The following is a 13,996-nucleotide window of genomic DNA, read 5'->3' as shown; positions in this document are numbered from 1 at the left end:
CTTAAACCTTAAACAATTAATAATTAACACGACCGTGAATTTCGGTTCAGCTGGTATACAACAGCGTAGTAGATAACGATATAAGATAAAGACAGTATGTATGTGCTTGAAGGTGTCAGTCAAGTCTGTGTGACATATTATTCATGTTATGTACAAACTCCAAAAAAATCTGGATGAGAACTAAACATTTCAGACATACGACAATAACAAATAAAGTCAGACACCCGTTCTTAGAAGTGGGGGCTGATTAGATTATGATCCCGGAAACATTGTCTGAAACTTAATAAAAAGTTTTGTCCCACGAAAAATCCGAAACAGTCTGGTTCGCCAGAAGATACCGACATGAAGGAGTGCTTTGATCTTTGCTGTTTGATGAGGTTGTAGATGAAGGTATATGCAAGTTAAATGAAATTAGAGTCAAAATCCAAGGCTTGGAGAAAATTCGTTATAAAATTGAAAAATTTTACCCATAGAATATTCAATACGGTAGAGGAATGGTGTTCACAACGGGGTCTCAAAACAGCTCTCAAAAGCCCTCAAAAAACACTCATTAGAAAAATACAAGAAAGAATAAGCATTGACCAAAACTTACCCTCACCTATAATACATCAAAATTCCACTAATGGTCATAATAAAAAAAAAAAGGAAAATCTATGCAACACACAATGGCTACAACCTCATCAGCGAAGTTCTTTAAAAACATACCAAAAAAACTTAGGGAAAGTTCATACAGACTCCAAAAACATACAAGCCGGGGACTAAATACTTCGGACATGCGACCACAACAAATAAAATCAGACACACATTTCTAGAAAAGGAGACTGATTATATGAAAATTCAGATTATACAGATGTGTCTAAAACCGTAAACTCGCCAGGTCTATACACTCCTCAATTATAAGATCGTTAGGTAAGTAGGATTATTTAAGCTGAAGTATCAATAACTATCAATAAATTCACATAAAATTAGACGCTTAGGCAGCCCTAGAAGCATTAGCACGTAAAAGGTTAACACCCAAAATAGTCTGTGAATACACCCAAAATCTGACAACATCTTGGCTGCTAATGCAAAAATGAATTCTGGGTAATAAACAGGTAAATAAATTGGCCAAATATAGTCCCAGAATCTCTAATTGGGATAACAAGATCAAATAGGAACTCCTCAATCTCAGAATAGGTTCACAAAAAACAAAAAGGAAAAGTGGACAACCTTGAACTTGAACTAAAAGTGAAAAGATTGGAAAATCTATGCAACCCACAATGGCTACAACCTCCTCAGCGTTAGAAACACTATTAAACCTAATTTCATTAAAAGCATGCCAAAAAAACTTAGGAAAAGTTCATACAGACTCCTAAAACATACAAGCCGGGGACTGAATATTTCGGACATGCGACCACAACAAATAAAATCAGACACCCATTTCTAGAAAAGGAGACTGATTATATGAAAATTCAGATTATACAGATGTGTCTAAAACCGTAAACTCGCCAGGTCTATGCACTCCTCAATTATAAGATCATTAGGTAAGTAGGATTATTTAAGCTGAAGTATCAATAACTATCAATAAATTCACATAAAATTAGACACTCAGGCAGCCCTAGAAGCATTAGCGCGTAAAAGGTTAACACCCAAAACAGTCTATGAATACACCCAAAATCTGACAATATCTTGGGTGCTAAGGCAAAAATGAATTCTGGGTAATAAACAGGCAAATATAGTCCCAGAATCTCTAATTGGGATAACAAGAACAAATAGAGACTCCTCAATCTCAGAATAGATTCACAAAAAAAAACAAAAGGAAAAGTGGACAAACTTGAGAGGTGCTCGTTGGTAAAGAACCCCCATCAAACCTGCCAACCATATGCTACAGACAAAGCTGGTAAAATTCAGGGGAGTGTTAGGGATATATACTGGTCACTGGTGTATAGAACTAACGAGAAATCACCTGTACGGATGACACTACACATTAATATACCATTAGTATACCAAATACCACCACCACAAGTAACATATACACTGATGACCTTACCTTTCTAACATTTCCATCCGATCTATAGTTCATCGAACCTTGCAGACACACCCGTATTTCAATGAATTGTAGTTAAAAATTTCTTAACGTCATAAAATCTCAAAACAGCTTTCCGTCGAAAATCCACCTCCAATTTTTATAAATTGGATAACGTCACTCCATCCCACCGAAGAAATCAACCACTTCGTCGTGCGGTATCTAGATAAACGATTAACTAGGAACCGTCAATACGACTTAAAAATACAGAACCAAAAAATACTCATTACTTGAAGACTATTAAGACTAGTAACCATGAAACGTATTTAGACATAGACCATTTGGTACAACTGAACCTTCCATATCCACAAAATTCATATTCTAAAATCAAAAATCCTTAGATCCATCGTCAACGCCTTGGTCTTGTGTTTCCAACAGCATATCCACAACAAAATAATTCTTCCCTTTATAAAAGAAGTGGAAGATCCAGCTACAAAATTTTCCAGATTAACCTCCGATACCACTCTATTGCTTAAATACAACTTTTAACCCGATCTCTTTCCAATAAAATGACGGTAGCCTTAAAACCTCCTCAGTGAGTTAGGGATTATGAATGAGTACAATCAATCAATAAGTTAGAAGTGCTATAACAGTTTGTCCAATCGAATTATATATTTATTTATAGTTACGTTTTTCTGAGTAATCAATGAAATCTTATAAAAATAAACTTAACCATTGGCGATTAAATAATCCTAAGAAAGTTGTCCTGAAACTGCTCAAACTGTCATCATAATAAATTTCAGAGCAGAATAATTTCAATATAATGGTCAAGATAAGACAAATCGGATAATTATACAACCGTCTACATACATATTACATTGTTCCCTTGAAGTATCGTAGAAGTTCAGCTTTATTTAAAGTTTGTTTGTTAAGTTCTGTATTTCAATTAACTTTCTCATCTGATTCCATTGAATCACGTTCTGTCGCGTTTTGTAATTTCTCTTTTAAATTAAAGAATATGTTAGTTATACAAAACAAATTGTCATTTAAAAGTGGCAAATAAATAACGCTTAAAAATGATTGCCAAGAAAGAGATAGATTACAGTTAAATAAAACAATTGCGAGCGAAGAGAGCTGAATCAATACTCGCTCAACTAGATCTCGTCAAAAACGTCTTGGTGTCTTGATCCATCCACTCCAGAAAAAAAAACGTTGATCTGAGCCTTAAAACCTTAGTTTAAAAACTCAATGTAAGTTCACTAGTTTTCGTGGTCCGCTTCACCAATTAATATCTTTCAATTAATTAAGGATTTTAGTTGAGATAAAAAAGTCAATGGCACGAGCGGGATTCGAACCCACGATCTTTGGTTAGGTATGCAGCTGCTCTACCACTTGAAATGTCGTGACTTCGATCCGCTCGGACACTAACTTCCCATCTCAACCCCACCATTTGAATTATCCCTCCTTTCTGTCATTTTTCAAATGTCCTGTATCTATTTGTTTCTCTGATAATTATAATATTAATTATAATACAATTAATTAAGGTTGTTAGTTGAGATAAAAAAGTCAATGGCACGAGCGGGATTCGAACCCACGATCTTCGGGTAGATACGCCTCTGCTCTACCACTTGAGCTATCGTGACCTCGATCCACTCGGACACAAACTTCCCATCTCAACCCCACCTTTTGAGTTTTCCCTCCTTTTTGCCATTTTTTGTTGAGGTGGGAAGTTAGTGTCCGAGGGGATCGAGGTCACGATAGCTGAAGTGGTGGATCAGCGGCGTATCTACCCGAAGGTCGTGGGTTCGAATCCCGCTCGTGCCACTGACTTTTTTATCTCAACTGAAAACCTTAATTAATTGTAATATATTAATTGGTCACGAAATTAGTGAAATTAATTATAATATTTAATTTTATTTGTTAATTATTAATAATTATTTGTTAGTTATATATAATATTAAAATCGCGCCCGAGAGGATCGACGTCACGATAGCTCGAGTGGTTGGAGCAGCGGCGTATTAAGCCGAACGTTTTGGGTTCGAATCCCGCTCTTGACACTAATTTTTCATCTCAGCCAAAAACCTTAAATAAAAAGAATAATTAATTCATAATTAACGTTAAATATGTAAAACTGACTTCTTTTCAAAACACCATGCCCAACAAATTTATATTTCCACCTATAAATACTAATTATAATGAAATGACTATTGTGATCGTTATACATGAACCCATAGTATGAATTATGTATATGTCAATGTAATAAAAAATCTGTAAATTTAGTACTGTAAATTGTATATGAAGTTTAATTTCTAATAGAATGATAAATTATTTAATGGTAGAAAAGGTAGTTCCGACAAATAATTTGCTCTTAATATCATATTTTAAATGAAAAATCGTGGCTGCGATTTAATTTGTACATTAATCAATTAATTAATATTTATGAAAGGTATTGGTTGAAATAGAAAAGTCAGGTGACGAGCGGGATTCAAACCCACGATCTTCGGCTCAATACGCCGCTGCTCTACCACTTGAGCTATCATGATCTCGATCCATTTGGATACTAACTTCCCATCTCAACCACAGCTTTTGAATTTTCCCTCTTTTTGCCATTTTTCAAATTCAAAAGGTGGGGTTGAGATGGGAAGTTAGTGTCCGAAGGGATCAAGGTCACGATAGTGCATGTGGTAGAGTAGCGGTGTATCTAGCCGAAGGTCGTGGGTTCGAATCCCGCTCGTGACACTACTTTTTTAATTAATTTCATTAATTTTTAATTAACTTAATTAATTGTAACTCAATGCAAGTTTGAAGTTCCAACCGCACATTCTAAACTTAAAACTAAAAGAGATAAAAAAGAAAGTCATGTTCCATTCATTACAAACAGACAAATTAAAGTATGAAATCCTTCAGAAAAATATTAACAGATAGTTTTCTATTGATTTTGTAAATACCTAACAATTTTATTTATTAAGCAAACTATTAGAAAGCAAAATAAATTAACACTTTAATTTTGAGTTAAGCAAGCTGTCATTTTAATTTGGTCAAACCTGTTTAATCAACTAATGAGTAAAATAAACACGTTTAATTATTTATCTCTGTCCAGGGATTCCGTTGGTCTAGCCAAAGTGCGGGATTAAATACATCTTCCGGTTTGATTTGCATTACAGAGATTACGGTAGGTTCATGTTAAACAAACTTGGCGAAACCACACGAGCCAATTCCCAATGGTCATTTTTGTTTCAGTGTTCGATTATTCGTCGACAGCACAGGTGAAAAGCGATTTACAGTTTAGCCTTTCCCCAAAAGGATTTCTTTATAAGTAATGAATCGAATTGTCCAACGTTTTGATGAAAAAGAGAACATTTTTTCATTGATATTCTGGTCATTTTATACGAAAGAGTTAAAATTTTCTATTATAACGAAATCTTTAATAAGAGATCATATAATCATAAAAATATCATATCAATCCTAAGAAAATATATAAAATACCCTTCACAATAATAAATCAGTTAAATTTAAATCTATCGTCTAGAAAAAATGGAGCGATAACCTAGGTAGTTAATATTACCCGATAGACGGAGAGAAAGAAAGAGTGTGTGTATATGTGAGAAAAAAATAAGGAGGGAGTAAATAGAAATAACATAAATATAGATTAATAATAATTCACTAGTTCGTGGTCCGCTTGACCAATTAATATCATACAATTAATTAAGGCTTTTAGTTGAGATAAAAAAGTCAATGGCACGAGCTGGATTCGAACCCACGATCTTCGTCTTGATACGCCGCTGCTCTCCCACTTGATCTATCGCGACCTCGATCCACTCGGAATCGGATACAAAAGGCGTGGTTGAGATGGGAAGTTAGTGTCCTAGTGGATCGAGGTCGGGATAGCTCAAGTGGTAGAGCAGCGGCGTATCAAGCCGAAGATCGTGGGTTCGAATACTGCTCGTGCCATTGAATTTTTTTATCTCAACTAAAAACCTTAATTAATTGTATGATATTAATTTGTCAAGCAAACCACGAAACTAGTGAATTTAATAAGTTTAAAATGAAGTATCCTTGACTGAAGCTCTCCGTGGCCATTTCATTTGTCGCCGAGAATCCAATCCGATTACACGACATTTGAAAAATGGCAAAAAGGAGGGAAAATTCAAAATGTGTGGTTGAGATGGGAGGTTGGTGTCCGAGTGGATCGAGGTCGCGATAGCTCAAGTGGCAGAGTAGCGGCGTATCAACCCGAAGGTCGTGGGTTCGAATTCCGCTTGTGACACTAACTTTTTTATTACACGTCATTTGAAAAATGGCAAAAAAGATGGAAAATTCAAAAAGTGGGGTTGAGATGGGAAGTTAGTGTACGTGTGGATCGAAGTCACGATAGCTCAAGTGGCAGAGTAGCGGCGTATCAAGCCGAAGATCATGGGTTCGAATCCCGCTCGTGCCATTGAATTTTTTATCTCAACTAAAAACCTTAATTAATTGTATTAATAATAATCAACGTTTTCTAACGAACTAAGTATTTGCCTGCAAGTAACCATAAATCTTTACTACTGAAAATAAAAATATTTTTATAAAATATAGAGCAAAGTAAAACGCAAATGTTATTGATAAACGATTAAGGGTCTGAAGTGTATCTCGAACCTGCACTACTTCGGTGTCTTTCTTGTACTGTAGCACGCCAACGCCTTTCGATAAGATCTTAACGTGCTCACGTGACGTTACTTTTGCACCGATAGCTCATGTTGTTTAACCGACTTCGATAATTTTGAAAATGATTGTGTGTTTTGGTATATTAAAACAATCGATATTACTTAACCCTAATAAATCAATGAAGATTGTTCAATTAGTTATCATGATCTTAATCCTGATCTCAAGCAATCGGACTAGGATCAATACCACCAAGACGAATCATTTTCATATTACGTTCAAGCATAATTTTTTATATAGATTTAAACCTAGCTAATGGCTGGAGACAAAATTAAATATTTAGGATTCCACATTGGCAAAAGACTTACGAAAAACCTTATACAGAGCTTAAAATAAAAGTCTTGGATAAACTTTACAGGCCATCACTCAACATGATAGGTTTACAAAAAAAACCATCCATAACAACATCCTGACCTACTTAAGGTTTTGATATATCGTAAACACGTTTTTTAACTTACAAGATACTTGTTAAATAATATCAATTTTATTCAAAACAACAAAAAACGGTGCGGAAATACTGAAGCAGGTGATGAATTAAAAGGAGGATGAATAGTTCTGCAAGTAGTCTCTGATTTTTCAAGTTGTACCATCCCATAAAGGCGGTCACGATCACCCCAAATGGAACCGCGCCAAGCTCCATTTGGAGTGCCTGAAATTTGAGGGGGCATTCACGACCGCTCCACAGCCAGTCGCCCCGAACGTCAACCAGTGAATTACCTTCTCAAAATGGATGATCTCTTGTCATACGCTTCTGTTTATTTATATATTAAAAGGAAAAATCGAAGAGGAAATGGGGTAAGAAGTGGCTCCTGAACAGAAGCCGTAATACCCACATCAATTTGATGAAAGATCTTTCCCTTGAACCCGCTGATTGGAGGAACTATTTAAGGATGGATGAAACGTCTTATTTATTCATTATATTTAGTGTTCTATTGACCAAATTACTTCTTTCAATTAATTAAACTTTTTGTAAGGTTTTGGTTGAAATGAAAAAGCTAGTGCCACGGGCGGGATCTGAATCCATGGCATTCGGATAAATACGCCGCTGCTCTACCACTTGAGCTATCGTGACTTCGATCCTCTCCGGCACCAAAAGATAGCAAAAAGAGAGAAAATTCGAAAGGTTGTAGGTTGAGATGGGGAGTTGGTGCCCGAGTGTATTGAACTATCGAAGTCACGACCAAGCTAGCGCTCCAATATTCCACCGTTCACGCCAGGTTTTCGCATTCCTATCCTAGTCTCCCATATAACGTTGTAGGGACCGTAAATGTATGACGTTGGGGATAATTGTTGAAATGGGCACCAGCCGACAAGAACTGTATACAAGGAGTTTTTTTATCATTGAACACGTCACATACTTTTTTTACTTTCCTTTTTTTTCTAACACTGCAAACGATCGACCGTAACCCCAAATCCCGTGGCTCTCTCCGTTATGCCTCCCGCCGTCCTTCTCATCTGCCTCCTCGATCGTCGGAACTCTCTGCCTTATTGATTGTGCATGCACCTTTGGCGGCCTTTATGAAATGGCTTGTACACCTTGCAGGTACCACTCAATACCCGACAACCGTCATTTTAGGCAACTCTAAAATTCTCGAAGCTTAACGCTGATTTCTTCCTTCCTCGACGATTGCAATGGCATGGCATCTTTATTTTAGTGCTTCGGTGCTTTACATTGTGGACATTTTAAATCAAATAATGAATTAAGCTGTTTTGCCTCAGTATCGGGGACAAATACAAAAACTTTTCGTCTAATAATAATTATTAAATAACTTGTAAAGTAATAAAACAAAAATATGAAAAAGAGGTCAAATTAAAAAGACATCAAAATTTCGCCACTTTTTTCTGGTGCGGCGTATATTTTAAATTCGACGTACTAAATACTAAATTCTATTAATTATCCATCTACCTATACCCTAGATATGTATATGTCCACCCATCTTCTATTATTTCACTTTTTGTTTAATAATTTTCCAATTTCATTTGCCAACCAAAAGATTTAATTTGATGAGGATGCACTTTTGGATTCTTGTTGTAAGTCTGACCTATTTGTTATGTCACTTCAACGTCCATAGAATACAATAAAGAATTCCTTTTACTAAGAATTATGAAATCATAATTCAACTTGTCATCTAAACGGATTAAACATAAAGCTATCAGCAATTAACAACCGTTGCAAGATATTCACACCTGATTTCTTTTTATTGGAGGGGTTTAAATAACGATTAGAAACCTTCTTCACGAGTAAATGAGCTTTCACGTCTAATTAAACATTAAAGAGAGTTTCCATAGAATTAGTGGCTAATGATCGGCTTTAAAGGCCCACTGTTGCAAAGTGCAGAGCGGCGTCCCTAATCCCCTGTGGTTAAATGGTTCATAGACGTCATATTATTATGTATTCTAAGAAATATTCAGTTTTGATTTTGATTTTGTTCTACACAAATAAATAATTAAACATTTTATTTAATTATTCGGAAATCGTGAGATGCGGTCTGGTGTGATGTAGGTTTCAGAAAAACATTTTATTTATCGTGCCAACGTTTCGACCTTTATTGAGATCATCTTCAGGGCCTGGGATTCACAAACATTGTTTACATTTAACAAATGTAGGATGTGGAAAAAAGTGAATTTATACAAGTGAAAAAATATTTTTTATATTCAGTCAAAGTATTTCTACTCATTCAAAGTGTTTTTTTTTCTGGGTAATTGTGCCATTCTTGTGTGTCATGTCGAGAGTGCCAGTGAGATATTGATATTTTTTCCACATACTACATGATTTCCTAAATTTAAACAATGTTTGTAAATCCTAGGCCCTGAAGATGATCTCAATAAAGGTCGAAACGGGTTTTCCCATTGTCGGCTCTTTTCACCTCAAAGAAGCCGACTCCTCATAGAAAAAAGGTCTTTATATCCCGACATCCTTCCCCACCACTTCAAAATCCAACGTATTCAGTAATTGTTGCTGTGTTTATCTCTGTTGATGTAAACCATTTCTAAAAAGTTACGTTTATGTTTATTTTGTTCTATGTGTAATATTTTTTACATACTGAAAAAAAAACTTAAACGTAACTTTTTAAAAATGGTTAGAAATAGAATACAAATATTTTAATTGAATATAAATTTTTTTTTGCATTGTGTAAATTCATTTTTTTCCACATCCTACATGTATTTATTAAATTTAAACAATGTTTATTATCCCAGGCCCTGAAGATGATCTCAATTAAGGTCGAAACGTTAGCACGATAAAGAAAATGTTTTTCTGAAACCTACATCACACCAGACCGCACGATTTCCGAATAATCATCGACTAACGGTCACTAATCACCACACATCTTATTTAATATTAACAAATAAAAAACATTTTGAAGTCAATGTTTTTATAAATGGTCCAACAAAATGGAGTAAAAAGTTTCATAAATCGATTATTAATTATTGTTCTAATTACTTTACATTATAAATTTAATATGTTAAGGGTGAGTAAATTCTCCGTTTTTCTATCATCAAGTGAGCTAAAATTGTCAACCATTGTTTTCAGGTGAATCTGAACAGCTGGAAATAATTCAAACACTCCGGAATTTTTACCATAATAATTAAAATCGCTTTATATGTATCAAAATGAAACATCATACATTGTAATAATATTTAGCTTTAATCTAAATCAAGCTCTTCGGAGGGAAACTTAATTTCACGTTTAATACACATCTGGCGAAACAAAAGGCTTAATTCGTTAATAAAATTAATCACTGTTTGTGTTGACTTCGAACAGATATTTTAATGTTGTTTTTTTTTAATTTAACAAAGCAAAACTGGGTCTGTCATCATAAATAAACCAGTATTTTCGACGCTTCAAATGAAAGAGGAAGAAGGGTTATTGAATTATAAATAGTCACTTGTTGCTTTCCTAGGCGAGAGATACTAAGTACACTAGTTAATTGTTAAATTTCTCCTATGTAATTCTTTACTGTTTAATTTAAAGACACGTTAAGGTTTGCCTTGTCTGTTTGGTTAATATTGACCCTAGAAGGCGAACAAGAGATAATAGTATGGATTACTCAATAAAACCACAAGCTACACATGTGACGTATTTTATCATCTTAACCTGACACACATGATGGAGCTGGTTCGAAAATACGTAAATATCTAAAGCGAAAAAGAATAAACGTTAAATGATTATATTTACCTCTTCGGTCAAAAGGCCATTGGGACAATCTTTGAGAAAACCTTTGTGCCTGAAACAATGTTAAAACAAAGTTAAATTTTTCATGTAACTTATCTTATTTCAACAAATAATTTGAAACTAAAAAACTTTTTTATAAAAAGACAGAATGCTTTTTGACTAAGAGACAACCAAGGTGAAGCATAATTTTTTGCAAATTACCTGGATCAAATATTGAAGGTGGTGGCGTCAGTTTTGAGAAAGGTTCATTTTTTAATTTTTTAAACTGCGTATCAACAAAATGGCGCGAGAGAATGCGTGCTCATAAATTATAAGATTTTATTAAATAATTGCATGGTCATGCACAATGGTAATAAAATGTACATATCGTGTCCATTACTATTCTAATTAAAAAAATAAGGTTTTCATGTTTATTGCTCTAGACTGTACGTTGGAGGTCCTAATTATTTGCTGACTAATTTAACTTTTTCAACTTTGTTTTGTCCAATCGAGAAAAATTTATTTATCATTTTTTCTTTTGATTTAGATTTTTTTCTTGAAATAAGAAAAATTTAAAAAAATATATAAATCACATTTAACTAATTTTTAAACCGTACTCACCCTAAAATGTAAGTTTTATTTATGGATTTGAATGTTGTAGCCTTCTCAAACATTGGTCACGAACTTGTTAATCCAAATCTCAAGTCAAACAACATCCTTCACTGTATTATTAATTCTTACAATAAAATCAGAAGAAATAAATCGATTAAAAAGTTTACCCAATTAATTAAGGTTTTTAGTTGAGATAAAAAGTCAATGACACGAGCGGGATTCGAACCCACGACCTTCGGCTTGGTACGCCACTACTCTACCACTTGAGCTATAGTAACTTCGATCCCCTTGGGCACTAACTACCCATCTTAACCCCACCTATTCAATTTTCCCTCGTTTTTGCCATTTTTCAAATGTCGTGTAATCTATTTGATTATCGGCGATTTAGTGAAGTATATTTCATTTTAATTCATTAAATTCACTATTTTTCGTGGTCCGCTTGACCAATTGATATCATCCAATTAATTAAGGTTTTAAGTTGAGATAAAAAAATTGAAGTCACGATAGCTCAAATGGTAGAGTAGCGGCGTATCAAGCCGAAGGTCGTGGGTTCGAATCCCGCTCGCGACACTGACTTTTTATCTCAACTTAAAACCTTAATTAATGGGTTGATATTAATTGGTAAAGCGGACCACGAAAAATAGCGAATTTAATAAAAAGTTTACGTTGTGTAAAACATAATTTTTACACTGTCAATTTCAAACTTTTCATTAGAGTTTTGTTACATTATTTTGGTTGGTTTAAATTTTTCAAGGGNCAGAAAGGGATCTCTTCTAGGACTTGAAAAAATAGCCCTTTCTTGGCCCCTACTCCTATCACTGCTTGAGTGTGTGGAGGGGCATGGCGGTTCATTTAAATCTGAACGTGACATGTGTATATTATATTATTTCCCCGTTTTCCGCATAGCTCACTGATTCTCTCTCACTCCTTCTCTCTCCCTCATCTCTCTCTCTCTCTCTCTCTCTCTCTCTCTCTCCTATCTTTATCTCTATCTATGTATCTGTTGTATCTATCTCTCCGTTACTAAAACACACATACATAATTTCTCTAAATCCACGTTCATTGATAGTATGACCATGTATGAAAAGTAAGTAAAGTAATTCCTGTCATTTATTTATTTATTTATTATAACTCCAACAGAAAGAATCTAAGAGGAGTAGTCAAAAAAAGGCAAATAATAACAAAAAGAACAAATGAACAATTAAGCAATAATAACAAAAACACAAGGCTTAATGATTCAAGGCAAGTAAACATTTTAATTTAAATTTAACTGAATTCAAGGAATCGCGAAATACAAATATTTCATTAGAATATAATTCAGCAATCTCATTATCCTCGGTAGGGATGAATTTAGTCCATTTTCTGTTTTGTAGTGTGGAACAAAGAACAAATTATGGTTCCTAAGTGGTCGCTGAGGCACACACAGCGATAAATGTAAGTTCAGGATATCAATGGCCCCATTCCACAATTTCCAACCCCAAATGAGATCGGCGAAAATACGGCGAGCGTTAAGCGACTCAAGACCAAGCCAGTTCAGTCTTTCCAAGTGATTCAGGTGTGCAAGACCAAATCTGAAGGCCATTGTACTGGTTGCTTTCTTTCGTACTTTTTCCAAGTCGCCAATCTCACCAACGTAGTAAGGGGACCACACGACACTTGCATATTCCAGATGGCTACGAACGAGGGATTGATACAATATTTTAACTGCCAAGATGCTTTTAAAATCTCTAGAAAACCTAGTAATCAAGCCAAGATTGCGTAGAGCCTTGCCTCGAATCTGTTTGATATGGTCACTGAAATCACCCTTTCTACTGAAAACGACACCAAGGTCGGAGATAGTAGATAGTCATGTAGAATTAACGTCCTACACGTTGTATGTCGCTAGTCAGAACCACTTTAGGATACATTTGCCAGTTTCAACCGAAATTCTTCAACTTTCCGTGATTCTAACGAATATCCATTGGTGTGGCTAATAACGGTCAGAAAACCACTCAGCCTCCTCCGTCCGTCATATTACGCTATATACTATCAAGATTTTACCTAACTGTGCGGGATAATTTCTAGAAAGTTTAAGCGACACTTTTTGAATCGCATCGCATTCGCGGGCATTTGAACTAACCCGGCGTAGTATTGGAGCATTTTTTTATTGGTACCATCGTAAAGAACTAGATTTAGGATTGCCGCTTATATGTCTTAATTTTGGAAAATTAAAACGATTAAACCGGACAAAGATGAAAAGAGATTTTATTGAAGGAAATGTTTGATCTTCCTTTAATGAAATTGGGGTTGAGGATGGATTTTGATTTCGGAATTTCATGAGTTTATCCCAGAGTGAACTCGAAGAATTGCTTACATTACAAACCACAATTGTTTATATTTACATTAATGACAATTAATTAAGATTTTTAGTTGAGATGAAAAAAAGTTAATGGCACGAGAGGGATTCGAACCCACGATCTTCGGCTAGATACGCCGCTGCTCTACCACCTGAGCTATCGTGACCTCGATCCACTCGGACATCAACT

General features: G+C 34.9%; 1 protein-coding gene across 1 annotated transcript in view; it reads right to left on the bottom strand.

Annotated features, from left to right (window-relative positions):
• The window catches only part of LOC106666861 (frequenin-1-like), a 61,021-nt gene that overhangs the window by 42,507 nt on the left and 4,518 nt on the right, over nucleotides 1–13,996 (bottom strand). Inside the window, exon 2 of the mRNA XM_024229433.1 lies at nucleotides 10,884–10,932. Within this exon, the coding sequence (XP_024085201.1) occupies nucleotides 10,884–10,932 (49 nt within the window). The remainder of the gene's footprint in view (nucleotides 1–10,883; nucleotides 10,933–13,996) is intronic.

Source organism: Cimex lectularius, unplaced genomic scaffold, assembly GCF_000648675.2.
Source record: "Cimex lectularius strain Harlan isolate CLEC.00 unplaced genomic scaffold, Clec_2.1 scaffold233, whole genome shotgun sequence".
In the NCBI taxonomy this organism is placed as follows: Eukaryota; Metazoa; Arthropoda; class Insecta; order Hemiptera; family Cimicidae; genus Cimex; species Cimex lectularius.
This window is presented reverse-complemented; position numbering and strand designations above follow the sequence as displayed.